The sequence below is a fragment of the Gouania willdenowi genome, chromosome 5 (assembly GCF_900634775.1).
Source record: "Gouania willdenowi chromosome 5, fGouWil2.1, whole genome shotgun sequence".
NCBI lineage: Eukaryota > Metazoa > Chordata > Actinopteri > Blenniiformes > Gobiesocidae > Gouania > Gouania willdenowi.
Genome location: NC_041048.1, coordinates 40,656,297 through 40,675,641, shown reverse-complemented (window position 1 = coordinate 40,675,641; position 19,345 = coordinate 40,656,297). Strand labels below are relative to the sequence as shown.

General features: G+C 32.9%; 2 protein-coding genes across 2 annotated transcripts; both read left to right on the top strand.

The window, feature by feature from the left end:
* The first annotated feature begins 5,586 nt into the window (after nucleotides 1-5,586).
* LOC114463551 (chitotriosidase-1-like) lies at nucleotides 5,587-10,822 on the top strand. Its single transcript, XM_028447187.1, has 12 exons — nucleotides 5,587-5,623; nucleotides 5,707-5,751; nucleotides 5,844-5,870; nucleotides 5,950-6,154; nucleotides 7,111-7,167; nucleotides 7,760-7,925; nucleotides 8,002-8,126; nucleotides 8,204-8,327; nucleotides 9,101-9,283; nucleotides 9,364-9,480; nucleotides 9,557-9,689; nucleotides 10,516-10,822. The coding sequence occupies exons 2-12, from the start codon at nucleotides 5,727-5,729 to the stop codon at nucleotides 10,761-10,763; spliced, it is 1,410 nt and encodes a 469-aa protein (XP_028302988.1). The 5' UTR covers nucleotides 5,587-5,623; nucleotides 5,707-5,726; the 3' UTR covers nucleotides 10,764-10,822.
* Nucleotides 10,823-12,365: 1,543 nt separating this feature from the next.
* On the top strand, nucleotides 12,366-17,630 carry arfrp1 (ADP-ribosylation factor related protein 1). Its single transcript, XM_028447216.1, has 7 exons — nucleotides 12,366-12,711; nucleotides 13,506-13,593; nucleotides 14,416-14,498; nucleotides 15,586-15,667; nucleotides 15,758-15,828; nucleotides 15,939-16,039; nucleotides 17,162-17,630. Exons 1-7 carry the CDS (start codon nucleotides 12,619-12,621, stop codon nucleotides 17,247-17,249), a joined length of 606 nt encoding a protein of 201 aa, XP_028303017.1. The 5' UTR covers nucleotides 12,366-12,618; the 3' UTR covers nucleotides 17,250-17,630.
* Nucleotides 17,631-19,345: the final 1,715 nt, after the last annotated feature.

The window sequence follows — 19,345 nt, the reverse complement described above, 5'->3', positions numbered from 1 at the left end:
TGTTATATGTGTTTAAAATATGCAAGAAAATAGAAGTACACAAATACAATCTATTCAGATAGTATATAGTTGTTGGTGAATTATTGCTCTAATAATTGTGGGTTGTGTGTACACGTTTGAGAAACACTGCTCTATACAAATAAATGTCTTGGCTTGAGTCTCAGTGAACAGAGAATGTTCTGGTTTTTCCCAGAGGGAGTCTGTGTTCTACTCCCAGTCCTGTTTATTATCAGTTAGTAATTCATTACTAATCCCTGATATTTGTACTCTTACATCAGCCTCTTGCTCCACAATCTGCTCCTTTGTCTTTGTCACATTGAGCTGAAGTTTTTTTTTTTTAAATTATTGCAGCTGTAAAAACTTCAAAATAAAATACGGCCTTATTTTAATTGAGTGTTTGTGTTGAGTTACTTGTTACAAAGACTCTTTTTTGTTTTGTTTTTCTAGAATGAGTTTTTAATTCTCCTGTTACAAATACACAGTGACCATTATTTGTGGACAAAGTGACAAGATATTTTCATATTGTATTTTATATATCAATTTATTTCGTTTTTTTTCTTTTTTTTGCACTGCATTTTATTTAAACTGGATTTATATCTGAGAAAGTGAAAGAATATACAGTTAACTGTGTGCTGTGATTTGAAAAAGATTGAAATATATATATATATATATGTTTTTTAAATCAAATATTAAATATATTTTTATTAGTAATACATTTTTTTTTTTTTTTTAATCAATTACTATACATTTCAGGCGACCCCACATGGGGCCATGACCCCAAGGTTGAAAAACACTGTGCTAAAGTGATGCAGTTGTTCAGAGGAAAATCTGAACTTTTCCTCTCGTGAACTATTTTATTTGTTAAAAGAATTTCTTTTTGCTTCTCTTTCAGTTGATCCATCTTTAGAAATGTGTTATTATTTAATTTGATTTGTTAGTAGAAGAAAATGACTTTCTCCTGTGTATGTTCTGCAATAAATCTACCATCAGAATCAATATAGATGATTCATTTTTATCAGCAAAAACATGATTTTTTTCACAGTAAAAAGTGCTGATTTTAAATGTTCCTTGTTTTTTCAAGACCAAAGTTAGTGAATAAGCTCATAAAAGCTTCACAGAGAAGCTGACTCCTCTGAGTTTTATCAAAACACTGAACAAACCTTTGTTTCAAGCACAGTTACATAATTTTATCAGCAGTCATTGATGATAACAAGCTACTTTATTGATCTGATAAATAAACTTCAGCTTTTGATAATAAAACAAAGATGAACGTGGATTATCCCAGTGATCTTTTATTACTTTATTTATTACATTAGGGTTATTTTGTACCAGTGATACAGAGAGAATATCAGTGAGAAGGTCCAAACCGAGGCTGTTTTATTACAATGGGATTTTATCTGATCCGAGGGTCACATGATCAACTTTCATGTCAGCATTTAGAATAATGACCAATCAGAGGGGTTTGTGTTGTCACTGTGGATATTTTCCAGTCATTTTGTTTTCTTTGTTGCATTTCTGTGTTTTTCTATTCATATTTAGGCCCGAGCCTTCCTTCCTTCCTTCCTTCCTTCCTTCTCTCCTTCCTTCCTTCCTTCCTTCCTTCCTTCCTTCCTTCCTTCCTTCCTTCCTTCCTTCCTTCCTTCCTTCCTTCCTTCCTTCCTTCCTTTCTTCCTTCTTTCTTTCTTTCTTTCTTTCTTTCTTGCTTTCTTGCTTTCTTGCTTTCTTGCTTTCTTGCTTTCTTGCTTTCTTTCTTGCTTTCTTTCTTGCTTTCTTCTTTGCTTCCCGGTGTCTGAACCAACTCACCTACTTTTCACCCACTGAATCATTATGTAGAGTCTCAAAAATTCAAACAAAATTCAATCGCACGCTTCTCTAATTTTGGGCTATTTCCTTTTTTAAAAATGCAAAAATCGGACGCACCAGCGCCCCCAAGTACGCCAAAAATACATTACAAGATAGGAATTGCCAAAAAAAATTAATTAATCGTAGAATCATGAAAATTGACACAGAAGTAGACCATGACAAGACAAGTAAAAAACATTTATAAGACCACGCCAAAAAACACACAGGAAGTCCAGAATCTTGAATTGAAAATTGAAAATTGCAAAATTGCTATTTTCACTCACGTTGTATTTTGAAGCATTTCTCCGAGGGCATTTCACTGATAGGGTTCCAAATCTCTGGAGATCATCTAGAGCATCTCAACTGCTCTCACCCTGGGACCCACATTTTTCCACGGCCGTTAAATCGCGACCCAAGTTTTTCAAAAATTGCTGTTGAAAACACACATTCTCTTTTTTTTAAAACATAAACCGATATATTTTCCTGTGCAACATACACTTCACTGCATGACTGTCAAAAGAAAAGTTTCTTTCAAAATAAAAGACAAGTCTAACATGAGAGACTTTAAGTATTTATTTTTGACCAGCTGTTCGCGACCCACTCAAGGTCCGCGAATTTTTCATGAACTTCTGTTTTGGCGTCTGTTCCATAGAACAGTGGAGAACATTCTGGTGACATTATCAAATATACCATACGGAGAGAAACAGAGCAGAACATATTTTAAGCTCATCATTTAAATCCAATATTTCATTTTAATCCCTCAATATTTCATGCCTTCTGATCTCCAGACAAGATGAGCAGATCCCAGATCAGTAATGTGTGTAATTCTGTTCACATGGATTTACTTTTAGTCCAGACAAGGTGCTTTAATTAAATTCATATCAAATCTATTAAACTCACTTCACTCACTGTATTTAGTGAGTGTGCGGACAACAAGGAAAAACTTTTCTATATCAATGTGTAAAATAAGAATGTACAAATATCAATACATTTAAAAGAAAATATACAGAAAATGTCTTTACGATGTATGACAATTTTGAAAGTGTGTAATATTTTTTGTGTATTTGTAACCCTAATTTAGGAAAAGGGGTGGGACTAATAAGTTTACACTTCCACCCACTCCCTTGTATGTGTATACAATAATAAAAAATAATAATAATAATAATAATAATAATAATAATAATAATAAATGTGATTGTTTTGTTTTTGTTATTTTTTTCTGGAGGGAAGCTGTCTGCATCAAATCTTTTTATTATTGTAATATTGTTTTTTTGTATTATTGCATTTATTCGAAATGAAACAGCATATATCATATCATGTATAGCGCAAATTATAACAATAATCATCTCAAAGCGCTATTATTGTTGATTGTTCGATTCTGATTGAATTAATTGTTTTCTGAAATCAGTGCTTCCAATTTTCCTCTATTTTCATATTTTAACTTTGACAACATTTAATAATTTAAGCAATTAATTCAATCTTGATGTTCAGCCTTATATTCCGATTCATGCAAAACTAAAAAATGACTCCTAAAGGCATCATTAATAGCTCCCTGATCTCTAATAATCATACCATAAATATCCCTTCATGGCTTAGAGAAACAATGGAGTGTTTTCTTGTTTAAGTTTTTTTCAGTTGGTAAGCAAGCATATTAATGTGACCTTCTTAGTTTCTACAATATAATGTAAAAATAGATATTAATGTCATGTTGTTTGTATCAGTCCTTATCAGGAGTAATTCCTGTTAGAAAAGAGGAACTATTCATTGGGTCTCTATATGTTTAGATTATATTTCAGTTTTTCTCTTCAGACTGTTAAAACAAGGCTTACTGGACTCATTTATTTCAATACATTATTACATAGTCTTTAAATAATGTTACAAAAGCATCATCTTTTACCAATGAGTGGTTAAATCTCCATTGTTTTGGCTTGAATTACCTTTTAACAAAATAACAAAAAGGCATTGAGAGTCTGAAACATCAAAGTTTGATCAAAAGAGTCATAAAATGAGTATTTGAATAAAATGTATTTTCTCCTGATTTTTTATTATTAAATTGGAGCCAAACATCACATAATGACTGTGTCTTCAGTAGCTGTTTAAAGGCTATGGGAGGTGATTAATCAGCTGGTCGGGATGGACCTGATCAGTCCATTGATGACACATTTCTTATCTAGTTAAAGTCTCCTCCCACTGATATTGGGATATCTTTAAATTGAGTTAGCAATGTATTTTTTGAGGACAAAAAAGGGGCCACAAAAATGTGATTTTATGTGATTTGAGGGTCACATTATCAACATTGTCAGCATTTAGAGTTTTAAAATGCAGTTTGTGTGTTTTCATTGTTGTTTTGTTTGTTTATTCTGTTATTTCTAAGGGGGTTTGTAAATTTTTTGTAATTTTGTGTGTTTTATGGAATAAAATGTGATTTTGTCTTTTAGTGATCATTTTTTGTATTTTTGATCAATCATTTTTCTTGCCAACAGGCAACATGTGGCCACTACTTTTGTGCTCCCCACGAAGTAAAAGCACAAAATTACCCCAAAAATACTCACAATACACACAAAATGAAAACTAATGCATACTGTAGGTACAAAATAGCTACAAAAAACACATGGCAACATCAAAGGGTTTTTGTGTTTTTGTTGTTTTGTTTATTTACTGTTATTTCTGAGGAGGGTTGTATATATTTTAAAATTTTTGTATTTTTTTTTTTACATGAAAAATGCACGAGTTGGTGATTTTGTGTTTTAGAAGTCATTTTGTGTATTTTTTATGTCAGTTGTACACTTTTCAATTTTGTGCGGCAAAGTAAAAGCACAGAAATACACACAAGACCAATTAAAATAATTATCATTACTCTCCAAAAACACACAAGAAGTCTATAAAAATATATACAACAACAATAACAATACACAAAATGAGAACAAATGTACAAAATAACTACAAAAAACATGCAGCAACATCAAAGCGTTTGTGTATATATATATATACTGTATATATAATAGAAATACACAAAACAACAATACATTTTGCAAAACAGCAACAAAAATACACAGAATGAGAACTGATAAACAAAATAACTACAAAAACACATAGAAATAATGAAGGGTTTGTGTGTCATTGTTGTTGTACAATTTTTCTCTTTTTTTTTTCATTGTTTTGTTGGGTTTTTTGAGCCATTTTGTCTTTTTTTCTTGTTATTTTCTATTATTTTTGTAGCTCTTCTTTATTTTTGGAGTATTTTAGATTATTTTAATAATATCTTGATGGCCAATGGTCATGGCCAGAGTTGAACAAAGACGGGAGATAAAGTACCATAATCACGCCCATTGACTTGTTATGTCATCAAGCGTTGGTGGTTGATGTTTTGTGACTGAGTTCTTCTACTTTGGAAAAACTTCTTAACAGCAACAAAGCAGAGATTATCTGCATCTTGTGATGTTTGCATTTAAAAGTCATTTGTTTCAAACATTATAATGTGCACTGGGCGTTTTCTTTATTGGGTCATATCGTCGTTCATTGGACTTTATGTGTTTGATAAACGACCCGATCAATGATAGCAGTGATTAATCTGATGAATCCAGGCAGTAAACTGTAAACAGAGGAGCACTCAGAGTAAATTATTGTCTACTTTTCACTTTGTGGGCTCTTATCAAAACATGTTGAAATAATCAGGACATTTATTGCCCCTAAATGAACAAAGGCTGGACTCTTCAGGTGATCAAAGGTATAAAAGCTGGAGCTCTGCAGCCGTTGGTTGGGTCTTTCATCTGGTCCCAGGGTGAGTATCAGGGACTGCGACGCACCATCGACTTTGACACTTTCACTCATGATAATCTTCTTATGTTGCTTCATCTTTTTCAGTCATTCATTGAATCGTCAACATGGGTAGACTCACTATTATCGCAGGTATTTTTCAACAACAAGATTATAGATCTATGCAATTATTGTTCCTGATCAATATGTGCATTGTCATTCTAATCCAACATTGTTGTTTTCAGCTCTGTGCCTCGTGATTGGTCAGATGGGTAAGTTCACACAAACTAACCCTAATGTTTTGGACCAAAGTTTTTTATTTTTTTTTCTAATCCGCATTCTTCCATGCAGCATCTGCCAGTCAGATGGTGTGCTACTTCACCAACTGGTCCCAGTACAGACCCGGTGAGGGAAAGTACACCCCACAGAACGTGGACCCGTTCCTGTGCACCCATCTGATCTACGCTTTCTCCATCATCAACACCAACAATGAGCTGGTCACCTACGAGTGGAACGACGAAGTCCTCTACAAAGCGTTCAATGGTCTGAAGCAGACGTAAGAAACCAATGAGGAGACACTGATAGTTTGGTAGTGTTCAAGACCACAGTATCCGAGACCAAGACTTGCCCGAGATCAGAATGTACCAAGACATGACCAAGACTTTTGGGAGTCAAGACAAGACCAAGACATTTTGGGGGGTTGAGACCAAAACAAGACAACGACCGAGACAAGCAGACACAGAAACAAGTCCAAGACTTTTAGGTGCCAAGACCATGACAAGACCGAGGCCACAAAAATCAATTTCAAAAACCATGACAAGTTTGAGCAGTTAAAGAACATTCTCTCTCTCTCTTTAGTTCATTTTAAATACATTTACAGACAAAACAAAGGTGTCCGCATCTCTGTTAAAGCAAAACACTTAAAAATCTCCAACTCTTAACGAACAGGTCTTGTATGTATTAAAAAGTCACTGATAAGTCCAGAATTATTTTAAATATCTGAAAACAAGATATGTATTTGTCAGTTGAATGTACAGTAAGTGATTAGAGGGATTTATGATAAGAAATAAGATGAATGGTCCCACTTTTTGCAGTTGTTTGACACATAAGACAACCTAAAAGATTTCCAAGGAGGAAGAAAAATTAGTGAGCCAGTGGGAAGTGTTTTCATTGAAAATTAAACATTAATTAATAAGAAACAGTTCAAATGTAAATAACAAAAAATTCCCAGCCTAAACAAGATTAGTAACAAAATACACAAACGACTAACTACTGAAACAACTTGACCATCCTTGACTGAAAATCTAGACTTTGGGCAGACGAGACCAAGACAAGACCGAGTAAGAATGCTTTTGAGTCTGAGACAAGACCAAGATCTTTAAAATGTGGTCTCCAGACCCAGACCCGTATTGAGTACAACAACACTAGCCTTTGGTTCTGTAGATGTTCTTCCAATTTCTTCTTTTCTAGAGGATCATCTCATTAAACTGACTAATCTCCTCTCTTTGACAGAAATCCTGCCCTGAAGACTCTGCTGGCTGTTGGTGGATGGAACTTTGGCTCAACTCAGTAAGCTTTTTTTTTTTTTAATTTGTTTACTTTTACAAATTCGGCCAAACGCTCCATAAACCAAGAATACTTTGCTCAGAAGAGTTTAGTAGCTAATTACCTCCACCAAGGAGGTGTTTACACTAGTGTTTGTCTGCTAGCAAGATTATTTCAAAACTACTTAACAGAAAAAGTTTGAACCAAAGATAGACCTTAGGCCATAGAAGATTCCTTTGAATTTTGGAGGAGATCCAGATCAATTTACTGATTCTGAATCAGTTTGAAAAATGGATAAATCTCTTTCCCTCATTATTGGAGAAATTTCAAAAATGTATATCCTTGTTGGTCATTCATAGATTTTTATGAAATAATTGACTCAGTTATGTTTGGTTAGTTCTTCAATTATCCTATCAAATTATCAAATTTCATCTGGATCGGAACCAGATTGCGCAAGAACGGCCTTGCTGAACTTTATTATTACTGTTCTAAAATATTTGATTTTCATTTTTACGTAGTATTTATGACTTGTTGCGATTGGGAGCCTGAAAATGTCTGATGTCACCTAAAAGTATCAGAAAGGAGTTTGATTATCATGTTTCTGTGCTCATTGCAGGTTCTCCATTATGGTTTCCACTCCTGCCAACCGTCAGAAGTTCATCCAGTCCACTATCAGGTTCCTGAGGACTCATGGCTTTGATGGTCTGGATCTGGACTGGGAGTACCCTGGATCTCGTGGAAGTCCCCCTATAGACAAGCAGAGGTTCACTCTTCTCTGCAGGGTGAGTTCATTACTGCTGTTTTTATCACACTTAGTTACAGTTATTACTTTACTCTCCTGTTGTTGAACATCTATAGGAGCTGGTCGCTGCCTACAAAGCTGATGCCGCGTCCACAGGTAAACCTCAGCTGATGCTGACTGCTGCTGTCTCTGCTGGAAAGGGAACCATCGATAGTGGATACGAAATCGCTGAAATCGCCAAGTACGTGCTGTGATTTTTTTAGTGATTCAGTGAAGGTTGGAAGGCGTTTTTTTAATCTGTTGTCTGTTTTTGTTCAGGGAACTGAATTTCATCAACGTGATGACCTACGACTTCCACGGAACCTGGGAAAGGTTCACTGGTCACAACAGCCCTCTGTTCAAGGGGTCCATGGACACTGGAGACCTCATCTACTTCAACACTGTAAGTGAACAATGTTGACAACGTTTAGGAAAAGGATTGGAGACGAGCACGAGGAGGTGTTGGTCAGATACACAAAGAGAGGAATTACACAGCAGCATCACCTCAGTGTTGACTCCTAGCGATGAGGAAAATTATATGAGCAAAAGAACAAAGAGTTTGTGTGAATAAATTGTCAACTTTGTGTATTTTTCCTGTATTTTTTCTATCATGTTGTTTTGTATATTTATTCTGTCATTATTTATATTTTTTGAATTGTTTTGAGTTTTTTTCCTCTCATTTGGTGTGTTTTTGTTGTCTTTTTATATATTTTTCTGTCATTTTGTTGCTTTTATGTATTATTTACAATGTGTCATTTTGTTTTTTGTTCTTGTTTTGTATATTTTTCTTTTTTTTAGCGTATTTTGTAGTCATTTTGTATATATATATTTTTTTTTTTAACTTTGTTTTATATTTTTGTTGTAGTTTTGTATATTTTTCTGTCATTCTGTGTATTTTTGTGTACTATGAGGCATTTTGCTTATTTTTGTTGTTGTTTTGCATATTTTTATTTAATTTTTTTAGTCTTATTATTTTAGACTTATTCTGTGTATTTTCATTGTAATTTGTATGTTCTTCAGTTATTTTTGTGTATTTTGTTGTCCTTTTGTATATTATTCTGTCATTTTGTGTGTTTTTTAGAGTCAGTTTGTGCACTTACTTCGGGGGCCACACAGACATAATTAGACCAAGGGCCACCAGTTGCACATGTCTGAATAACTTAATTCATGTTACAGGACTTTGCCATGAAGTACTGGAGAGACCAGGGCACACCAGTTGAGAAGCTGAGGATGGGATTCGCCACCTATGGCAGAACCTTCCGTCTGACTTCCTCAAACACTGGAGTCGGAGCCCCAGCAAGTGGCCCCGCTGCAGCCGGAGCTTTCACACGTGAAGCTGGATTCTGGGCCTATTATGAGGTACAATCATTAAAAACAGCAGTATTTTACATACCAAGACAAACCAGATAAACATACGACTCATTGTGTTTGTGCTTTAGATCTGTGGATTTTTGAACGGGGCCACAGTTCAGAAGATCGAGGATCAGAAAGTCCCCTACGCTTTCAAAAATAACGAGTGGGTCGGATTTGACAACAAGGAGAGCTTTGAAACCAAGGTAAGAGGAAGACAAACAAAGGTATTGACTGTTTAAAATCACTGACAGCCACGTTAACCTATCTTTGTCCCTGTAGGTGCGCTACATGCAGGAGCAGAAGTTCGGCGGGGCCTTCGTGTGGGCCCTGGATCTGGATGACTTTGGTGGAAGGTTCTGTGGACAGGGGAACCACCCTCTGCTGTCTCATCTCCGCAGACTTCTGGATATTGGTGAGTTTAGGACATGTGGGGACTCAGTATATTATACTTTATAGCTACAACTTTGATTTTTTTTATTCAAACTTGTATGATGTAAACAGACATAGGGAACTAAAGGTCACATCTGCTCCTTGGTCTAATTTTGTAAATGCAAAAAACAACTCCAGGAGTACACAAAATTTCAGAAAATACACGAAACAACAGCACACATACACAAACACACACAGAATTACTCCCAAAACATACAAGATGACTATAGAATACACAAAAATAACAGAAAGATATACAAAAACACACAAAATTACTTGCAACACACAAAGCAAAAACAAAAATGCACAGATGAGCAAAAAAAATACAAAATCACAGAAAATGACTGTAAAAATACACAAAACAAGAACAAAAACAAAAAAGAGAGAATAAAATTAAAAATAACAACAAAAACTCTAAATTCCTCCAGAATACACAAAATACCACAAAATGATTCCAAAAATACACAGAACAACAACATGAAAACACACCACATGAAAGAATAAAATATAAATTGACAAAACTACACACAAAATATTCCAAAATGGACAAAATAACAACAAAATCACACGAGATTATTCCAGAAATACACAAAATACACAACATGGGAGAATGAAATACAAAATGACAACAAAAAGCTGAAAAAATACACAAAATAACAACAAAATCACATTAAATTATTCCAAAAATACACAACAAACACACAAAATTCCTCCATAATACACAAAGTCCCACAAAATGACTCTAAAAGTACACTAAGCATAAAAACTTAACTGACTAATATGTGTATGATGTTTTTGTTGTTACTCAGATTTTCCTGAAATGCCTTCAACGACCACCCCCAAACCTGGTGTCACCACCACCCCCAAACCCACCATCACCTCGACCACCACTCCTGTCCCGGGGTCCGGCTTCTGCAATGGTAAACCAGATGGAATCTACTCCAACCCTGAGGACATAACCAGCTTCTACATGTGCGCTGGTGGCATCACCCACCTGAGATACTGTGGCAGTGGATCTGTTTTCAACGACAACTGCAAGTGCTGCGTGTGGCCCTGAGTCATGACTGAGACCATGTGATCATGAGTCGCTTCTAAAGTCATCAAATAAACTGAATTCAACTGAAAAACTTTGTCCTGTGGTCACTGTGTGTGTAAATATACAGAAAAATCTCACAAAGGGGTTTTTATTACAGAATTTTTGTATTTTTTGTTTAAAAGTTGATCATTTTACTCGTATTCTTCAAAGGTACACTTCAACCTAAATCTTAGTTGTCATAAATTGTAAAAACAACTATTTTTTTTAATATAAAAACATTGAAAATCTATTGACAATCCTCCTTTATTGATTATTGTATTTTGTGTCTTACATCACTGGACAAATGTTGACTGAAATATTAAATGCAGACATGTGCAATTGGTGGCCCGGGGGTCACATGGGGCCCCCAAAGTAAAGACACAGAATGAAACCTCATAAAATGACAGAAAAATACACAAAAGATGCCAAATTACACAAAATGCCTCTAAAATACATTCAAAATTATGGTACAGAAAAATACACAAATGGAACAAAACAAAACAAATGTAAAACCAGATCTTGACAAATATACATAAAATTACAACAAATACAAGGCAACTATGAATAAACAACAGAAGAAAAAAACACACACACACACACGAAGCGGCAACAAAAGATCACAAAGCAAAAAGAAATACTCAAAATGACACTAAAAAAACGAAAACACACTAGAGAAAAAAATACAAAATTACAACAAATGTTAAAAAAAACATTTTTTGGCCCCCAAAGCAAAAACAGACAAAAATGACTCCAAAACCTGAGACAATTACAGAAAAATACATAAAAGATGCCAGATTACACAAAATGCCTATGAAATACATACAAAATTAGAGAAAAAAAATAAATAACAGGAAAACAATATTGAGCAAAAGTAAAGAAAATTACACAAAATGATTCCAAATATATTCAAAACAAAAACAAAATAAGAAATCAACACACAATATTTCAACAATGCAAAAAATTAATAAAAAACAACTACAAATGACAGAAACTTAAGAACAATAGACACATAAACTTGTGTTCTTTCCTTTACTGAAGTAATAAAACTTGCCCGTCTCTGCTACATATTGTTCTGTTCCTCTCTATGTGTCCACAAACAATAACCAGTTGATGCAGATGACCACTTTTACTGATTCTGGTTGGCCTGGAGGTTTATTTTTCTTAAGCTTGTATTTTCTCATCACAAAAAAAAAAAAGTTATAATTATTTATTCATAAAATGACAAGTAGAACAAAGTTCTCTCATGGCATTGAAAATATTAAAGTTATGCTCTTTAAGAAAAATCCCTATTTTCCACTATTACTTTTTCAATTTAGAATTTTAAGTTTCATTGACTGATTTTTAGTTTTTTGATAATATGTAATTATAATCTTATTAAATAAAAAAGTGCTATACTATAGCATTGAAAATTATTCTTATATCATCAATGATCATTTAATTTAATCTAGTTATTGTTATTTATTTTATTTTTTTACGTAGAGTATCTCCTTCATTCAGAGCATGTGGACGCCATTGCTCTTTGAGCCAGTAGGGGGCAGCCATTATACTTCCTGGATGTCAATCTACTTTTAAAAAAATCAAGCGAAGAAGAAGCGGTCTCTGTCACGTGACCAATGTAGCTAGACGCTGCTTCCTATTTTCATAATAACTGAGTTTTTTTTATACTTACATGATGATAAAATAGAATGTGTCTGTAGTCTGTCTGTAGTTCTGCTGTCTGTCTCTATTCCGTAGCTTTATTTGTTACTTTTAACAGGCGTCTACGGCCGTGTTTAAGCTCATATGTTTAAGCTAAGCTAGCAACGTTTGTGACGCCTTTTAAAACTATATTTACAAGATGTACACGTTATTATCCGGATTATATAAGTATGTTTTCCAGAAGGACGAATACTGTGTGTTAATTCTGGGGCTGGATAACGCCGGGAAAACGGTAGGTTTGGTTACAGCACAGATAAACAACTTTTAACACAAAAATGTTCTAACATTCAGCATTTAATTAATTTTTACGAGTAATCATTAACCTGAGCATGAATATATGGAACAACACTGTCCTTGTTTTTTTTGTGTGTGTGTGTGTTTTTGGAGTCATTTTTACACAATTTTGTCATTTTGTGTGTTTTTGTTCTCATGTTGTGTATTTTTAGTGTCATTGTTTGTATTTATGTTATTGTAATTTTGTGTACTATTGTGTATTTCTTCTCATTTGGTATTTTCGTTGTTGTTTTGTATGTTTTTCTTCTGTTTTTGTGTATTATCATTACTTACTTTTTATGTACTTGTGTATGTTTTATTGTCTTTTTTTTTTCTGCAGTTTTTTAAGTCATTTTGTGTTATCTTGTTGTTTTTGTATATTTCTCATTTTGTTTGTTGGTTTTTTTGCATTCATTTTCTGTATTTTTATTGTTCTGTATATATTTATTTTACTTTTTTTTAATATTTTTTGTTGTTTTTCTATGTACTTTTACTTTTGTGTATTTTTCTGTTGTGTTTGTTTATATTTCTTTTCCTTTTGTAAATTTTTGATGTAAATTTGCTTACATTTGTTGTTGTTTTTTGTATATATTTATATGTTTATTTTTATTGTCATTTTGTGTGTGTTTTTATTTTTAGTCAGAAAGCTCCAAACAGTGGCATCGTCTGAAGTTGATCATCACCAGTTACACTGGTACACCGGTATTATGCAGATTCATAAAATAACATGTTTGTATTTTCTCTCGTCTGCAGACTTTTCTGGAACAAACCAAAACTAAATTTAGTAAGAACTACAAAGGGATGAATCTGTCTAAGATCACAACTACAGTTGGTCTGAACAGTGAGTGAAAGTATTAATTATATATGATTATTTTTGTCTTTAGCGTCTCATTATTTTCTCTAATGATGTTAAACTTCCTGCTTGAGAATCTGATGTTTACACATTTATTTACCTCTTTTCATACGATCATAATAAATCTCTTTAAGATTTACAGATTTCATAGGACATTTTATTTAAACTTTACCTCTGAATTTTTTTTTTTTTCTATTGCAAAACAGAAAAAATATTAAAGCATCTGTGTTTTGAAAGGTGCTCAATCAAAATATTTAGCTATTTTTTTAGTTTCAAAATGTTCTGAATTCCGTTTCAGAGTTTCAGAGACTTTTCCTTTTTGTTTCCTTTTTCCTGTTTAGATGACTTTACTGGCTTTTAGACTTCCTGAAATCACACCAAACATGAAAAATAGATTATTAATGAATGTCTGGAGGGTTAAATTTGACATGTTCCGTTACTTAACTCGTAGAAACTCTGGAAAAACATCATGAAACTGAATGATTTGCTCCGTGTCGTAGAGATATTTCTATTTCTTTTTCAGCAAAATACTTTTTCTGTTTCCTACACTCTTCGCTCGACATTGTCTGTAGAAAATAGTTTGTAAACTGTCCCAAAATATACTGTACATATGAGGAGTTTCAGTGTCTCATTGAGACGTGATTTTAAATAAAGAAGAAAAAAATCATTCATATTGTTTTTTACAAACAAGAATTTTGCATCTTCCGTGATCAGAGAAAGTTACACTTCCTAAATATTATTATAATAAAATCACTTCCATAATTATTTCCACTGTTTGACGTTGTTTCTTCCTTGACTTTATCTTCACAGTCGGGACGATCGATGTGGGAAAAGCTCGTCTCATGTTCTGGGACCTGGGTGGACAGGAGGAGCTCCAGTCTCTGTGGGACAAAGTAAGTTTCCTTTAAATAGTCCTGGGCTCGGGCTGTGTGATTGGACAACAGCTGATGATGTCATCACTTTTTAAATCGTTCCAAACTGACAGGATCAACTTTGTCGTATGTTTTTCAGATAATACGATGAATACATTCATCCGGGTTTGCATTTAAGAATCCTGGATTACTTTAGACACAGTATATTAGATTTCATAGCTCCATCTTTGACTTCTTTAATTCAAACTTGTGTGATTAGAACAAACATAGGCAACTGGAGGCCACATCGTTTTGGGAAATGCAAACAATAACTCCAGGAATAAACAACTTTCCACAAAATACATGAAACAACAGCAAATATACACAAAGCACAACCAGAATACGCAAAATTAGTCCAAAAACATACAAAGCGACTATAAAATACACAAAAATAATCAAAAGATCTGCAAAACGACAGCAAAAATACACAAAACGTACAAGCTGATTATGAAATACACAAAATAATAGAAAGATCTACACAAAATAACTTGCAACAACAAAAATACACAAAACAAGAACAATAACACAGAAAATTAGAGAATAAAATTAGTTTCACAGACAATCGTTGTCGTTCGGTTGACTGAGCTGAAAATTTCCGGTAAATTTCCACTGGAACGTAAGCTCTATTCATAAATATAAGCTTTTCAGAATTATTTTTTGGAATTAACCAGAAATAAGGATTCATTTTAAATATAATATAATTATATCCAAACGTAAATATTAGCATTTAAAAAATACAATTTAAAAAACATAACTTTTTACCTAGGGTTGCAAAATTCTGGGAATTTTTAAGGTTGTAAATTTTCCACCACGGGAATTTACTGGAATTTCTCCAAATTGAAGCTTGGTTCTTAACAGAAATGTTGACTATAACTGGTAAAATATATTTTTAGCAACATCTAAAACCTCAGCATCATTTTTTTTAATTCACTCATAAATTCTGGTTAATTCCAATAAATGTTTTGAATATTCCTGAGCTCCAGTTCCCGCTCACCGTAGTTTTAATTTCTCTGATCAAAATGATCAATGATGTCATTGTGTCTCTGATGTTTTCTCTGATCTTGGTCAGTATTATGCTGAGTCACACGGACTCATCTACGTCATCGACTCCACCGACGAGGAGCGAATGTCGGAGTCAAAGGAAGCTTTTGGTGAGCAGCACGTTGTTGTCGCTGTGATGTCATAGTGGGCGTGGCCACAGTCGGATATCCATCATTGATTTGAATACTTGTGTTTTCCAGAGAAAATGATCAGCAGTGAAGCTTTAGAAAGCGTTCCTCTGCTGGTGTTGGCAAATAAACAGGACGTACCGGTAAGAAGTCAATCTAATCAATGTTTGTTTACAGTGTTTACCTCGTTAAGTCTTCATAAACAAAGTGTTTCCTGGTCGTTGCTGACGTTTCCTGTCTGAACTTTCTCTAGAACTGTTTGTCGGTTCCTGACATTAAAACAGCTTTCAGTGATTGTGCGTCAAAGATCGGCAAGAGAGATTGTTTGGTTCAGCCTTGTTCAGCACTCACAGGGTAAGACCCCACGCATGTGCTCAAATACACACATAGCACAAAATCACACAAACCATCAACAACATTTACCTGAAAAACACACAAGACGACTGCAAATGCACAACTGAATTATACAAAATGACTAAAAATACACAAAACAACCGAAAAGTACAGATAACTACAGCAGAAATACACGAGTTTACTCCATAGACACAGAAGATGACTACATTTACAAAGTGACTCCACAAAAAATACATAGAATGAACGCAAAAACACACATTTGCTCCCAATGCACAATTGCAAATACAAAATTTGACTCCAAAAACACACAAAATGACAGAAAAATACACAAATGAACTCCAAAAACACAAAAGATGCCTACAAATATAAACAGAAATAACAAATGTACAAAATGACAACAATACACAACAAGTCTCCAAAATGACAAAACAACAAACAAAATGGTACAAAGTAATAAATGTACAAAACAACAAACAAAATGGCACAAAAATACACGAAGTAACAAATGTACAAAACAACAACAAAAATACAAAAAGGAAAACAAAAGCACACAAACCCTTGATTTTCCAAATACAGATGAAATTACAAAAAGTACATAAAATTACTCTAAATACACACAAATTAAAAGAAAAATGTACAAAAAACAGCATAAATACCCAAAACTACTTCAAATACACACAAAATTACAGAAAAATAAATAAAGCGACACGATAATACACAAAATATTGATAAGAATAACAGAAAAATACACAAAATGACTCCAAATATATACAAAATGGAGGAGAAATGAGATACAAAAATAAACATTTAATCCAAATATTTAATATAGATAATAATGAAATAATTGATTTAATATACATATTTAACTCATTTCTGATGTCTCAGAGAAGCTCTATGATCACTTTGCTCAGATTGAAAGTGAATTTAGTGAAAAATACCTTATTAGTAATCAATAAATTGTGCACATTAGGGATTAAATGACTCATCAAACACACACTGAGCAGTTTCTGATACATTTTCACTTTTTCTCTCTGATAAATTGACTGAATAACGTCAATAACTTGACATGAATTACTGTAATGTTAAATATTGCTATAGTTTCTGTTTGTTTCTCTATTGCAGGGACGGAGTGAATGACGGCATTGAGTGGATGGTGAAATGTGTGGTGAGGAACATTCATCGACCGCCCCGACAGAAGGACATCACCTAGAAACGTTTCCTTTGTAACTCTTTAAACTCTGTCACATTCATCGTTTGCGCACTCTGGCTTTTTCTATAAACCAATAATATGATGAACTTCTGTCTGCTTTGTATAGAAGCAGCAAAAAACATCCCTTTGTAACAAAAAGCTCAAAATTAAAACAAAGTTGTATTTAGATTAAAAAAGAATCTGTGCAAATTATTGGAAATCATGGAGGGAAATATTAAAGATTTTACTGAGAATGCAGTGAAATGAAGAAGAAGGTGAGGATAATTCACCTTTCTCTGAACATAAACATACGTACAGGAGTGAGAAAATATGTATGATTATATACCAACTGTTGTAACTTGTTCCTATTTTAACTTGTAACCATAAATATTGTCATCCTTATCTTTTTCTCATGTTTTTTTCTTTCTTTTTTTTTACATTTTATGACTTTTCAAGCCATTTTTAGATTGTATGCCAAACCTGTGTATTTTTATATTATAAATATATTTAAAAATTTTTGGTGAATAAAATTGAAATTTTTTAAATATATATTTTTTAAAATGAGTTTGACATAAAATCTCAAAATGGCAAAAATAAAAAAATTCTTATGAGGGTAATGATGTTATGGATTAGGAAATGAAGAAGGAAAAAAAAGTGTGTGTGTGTGTGTGTGTTTTTCACTAAAGTGGATGAATTCCATCCTACAGCAGATTGAAATAAAAACTTAAAGAGAAATAATCAAACTATTGTTGGCTAAAAAGGAAAAGGACTTGTCTTCACAAGAAAAATAATGAATAACTTAATGAGTAATAAATACACTCACTGACATTTTACAGGTAAGATCAAAACATTTTTAACACTTAGAGACATTTTGTAAATGTACAATGACATTATGTATAATTAAAGTGTGATTTGGGTAAAAAAGGACAACATTTTGGAAGTACAATTATTACGTATAAGTTTCTATTTCAACATTTAAAAAAAAATACATATATATATAAAAAGTACATTTGAAACAAAGTTTATCAATGTGTTCTGCAAGTCCTTTAGTTACAGGTCGAGTTTACAAAAAACATTTCTAATATGAAGTAATTCAGCGATTTAAGACTTCATGTAAAATTATTTTATGCAAAATCAACGTGTTTGACTTGAGTTACATGCTTTTTTTTTATCTTTAATTCTAAAGAGAAAGTGTTTAGGAATTTAAAAAAAAAAAAAATTTCAAACCTTACAGAGGGCTTAACTGCTGCAGTATAAATCTGATTAATATCACTTCTACTAAAAATAGTACAAAACTCCAGCAAAGATACACAAAATGACTCCAAATGCATTTACAGAAAAATACACAAAGGATGATAGAAAAAAATACACAAAAATAACATACACAAAACAGCAAAAAAGACACATAATGGGGAGTCCAAATAAACAAAAAAATTACAGAAAAAATACACAAGAATAACAAACAGACAAATAATAAAAAAAAATACACAAGAATTACAGAAAAATACATAAGACAGCAGCAAAGATGCACAAAAGGACTCTAAATACTCACATTTACAGAAAAATACACAAAGGATGATGGAAAAAATGCACAAAAATAACAGAAACATACGCAAAGAATGATTAAAAATTACAGAAAAATACATAAAACAGCAAAAATACACAAAATAACTCCAAACACACACATAGTTACAGAAAAATAAACAAAAGAGTATGGAAAAAAAAAATACACAAGAATAACAAACATACACAAAACAGCAAAAAGACACAAAATGGGGTAAAAATACACAAAAATAACAGAAAAACACTCAACATGACAAATATAAACAAGATAGAAAATGACTCCTCAAAAAACAACCAGAAACACAAAAATGAAAGTGAAATAAAGATGACAACAATCATATGACAAAGGAAACCACACAAACATTTTAGTTCTCTGATGTGTTAATAAATGTCATAATTTATAACACACAATTAATGGGTTTTTACATATGTGGAATTTTTTGTCCCCAAATATGTGCCGTAATTTATTAACACTTTGTTATTTGTAGGTTTTTTTTTTTTATTTTAATTTATTTTATTTAAGACGTTGATTGTGAAAGGATTGAAACGTCATA

What these genes read in the sequence shown, in the direction of transcription:
- LOC114463551 (XM_028447187.1), top strand. Translation starts at nt 5,727, where the DNA reads ATGGGTAGACTCACTATTATCGCAG. An exon ending in ACCTCATCTACTTCAACACT is followed by an intron (nt 8,328 to 9,100) that starts GTAAGTGAACAA and finishes TTCATGTTACAG; the next exon opens with GACTTTGCCATGAAGTACTG. An exon ending in CCGCAGACTTCTGGATATTG is followed by an intron (nt 9,690 to 10,515) that starts GTGAGTTTAGGA and finishes GTTGTTACTCAG; the next exon opens with ATTTTCCTGAAATGCCTTCA.
- arfrp1 (XM_028447216.1), top strand. Translation starts at nt 12,619, where the DNA reads ATGTACACGTTATTATCCGGATTATATAAGTATGTTTTCCAGAAGGAC. An exon ending in GGAGTCAAAGGAAGCTTTTG is followed by an intron (nt 15,668 to 15,757) that starts GTGAGCAGCACG and finishes TGTGTTTTCCAG; the next exon opens with AGAAAATGATCAGCAGTGAA. An exon ending in CAAATAAACAGGACGTACCG is followed by an intron (nt 15,829 to 15,938) that starts GTAAGAAGTCAA and finishes AACTTTCTCTAG; the next exon opens with AACTGTTTGTCGGTTCCTGA.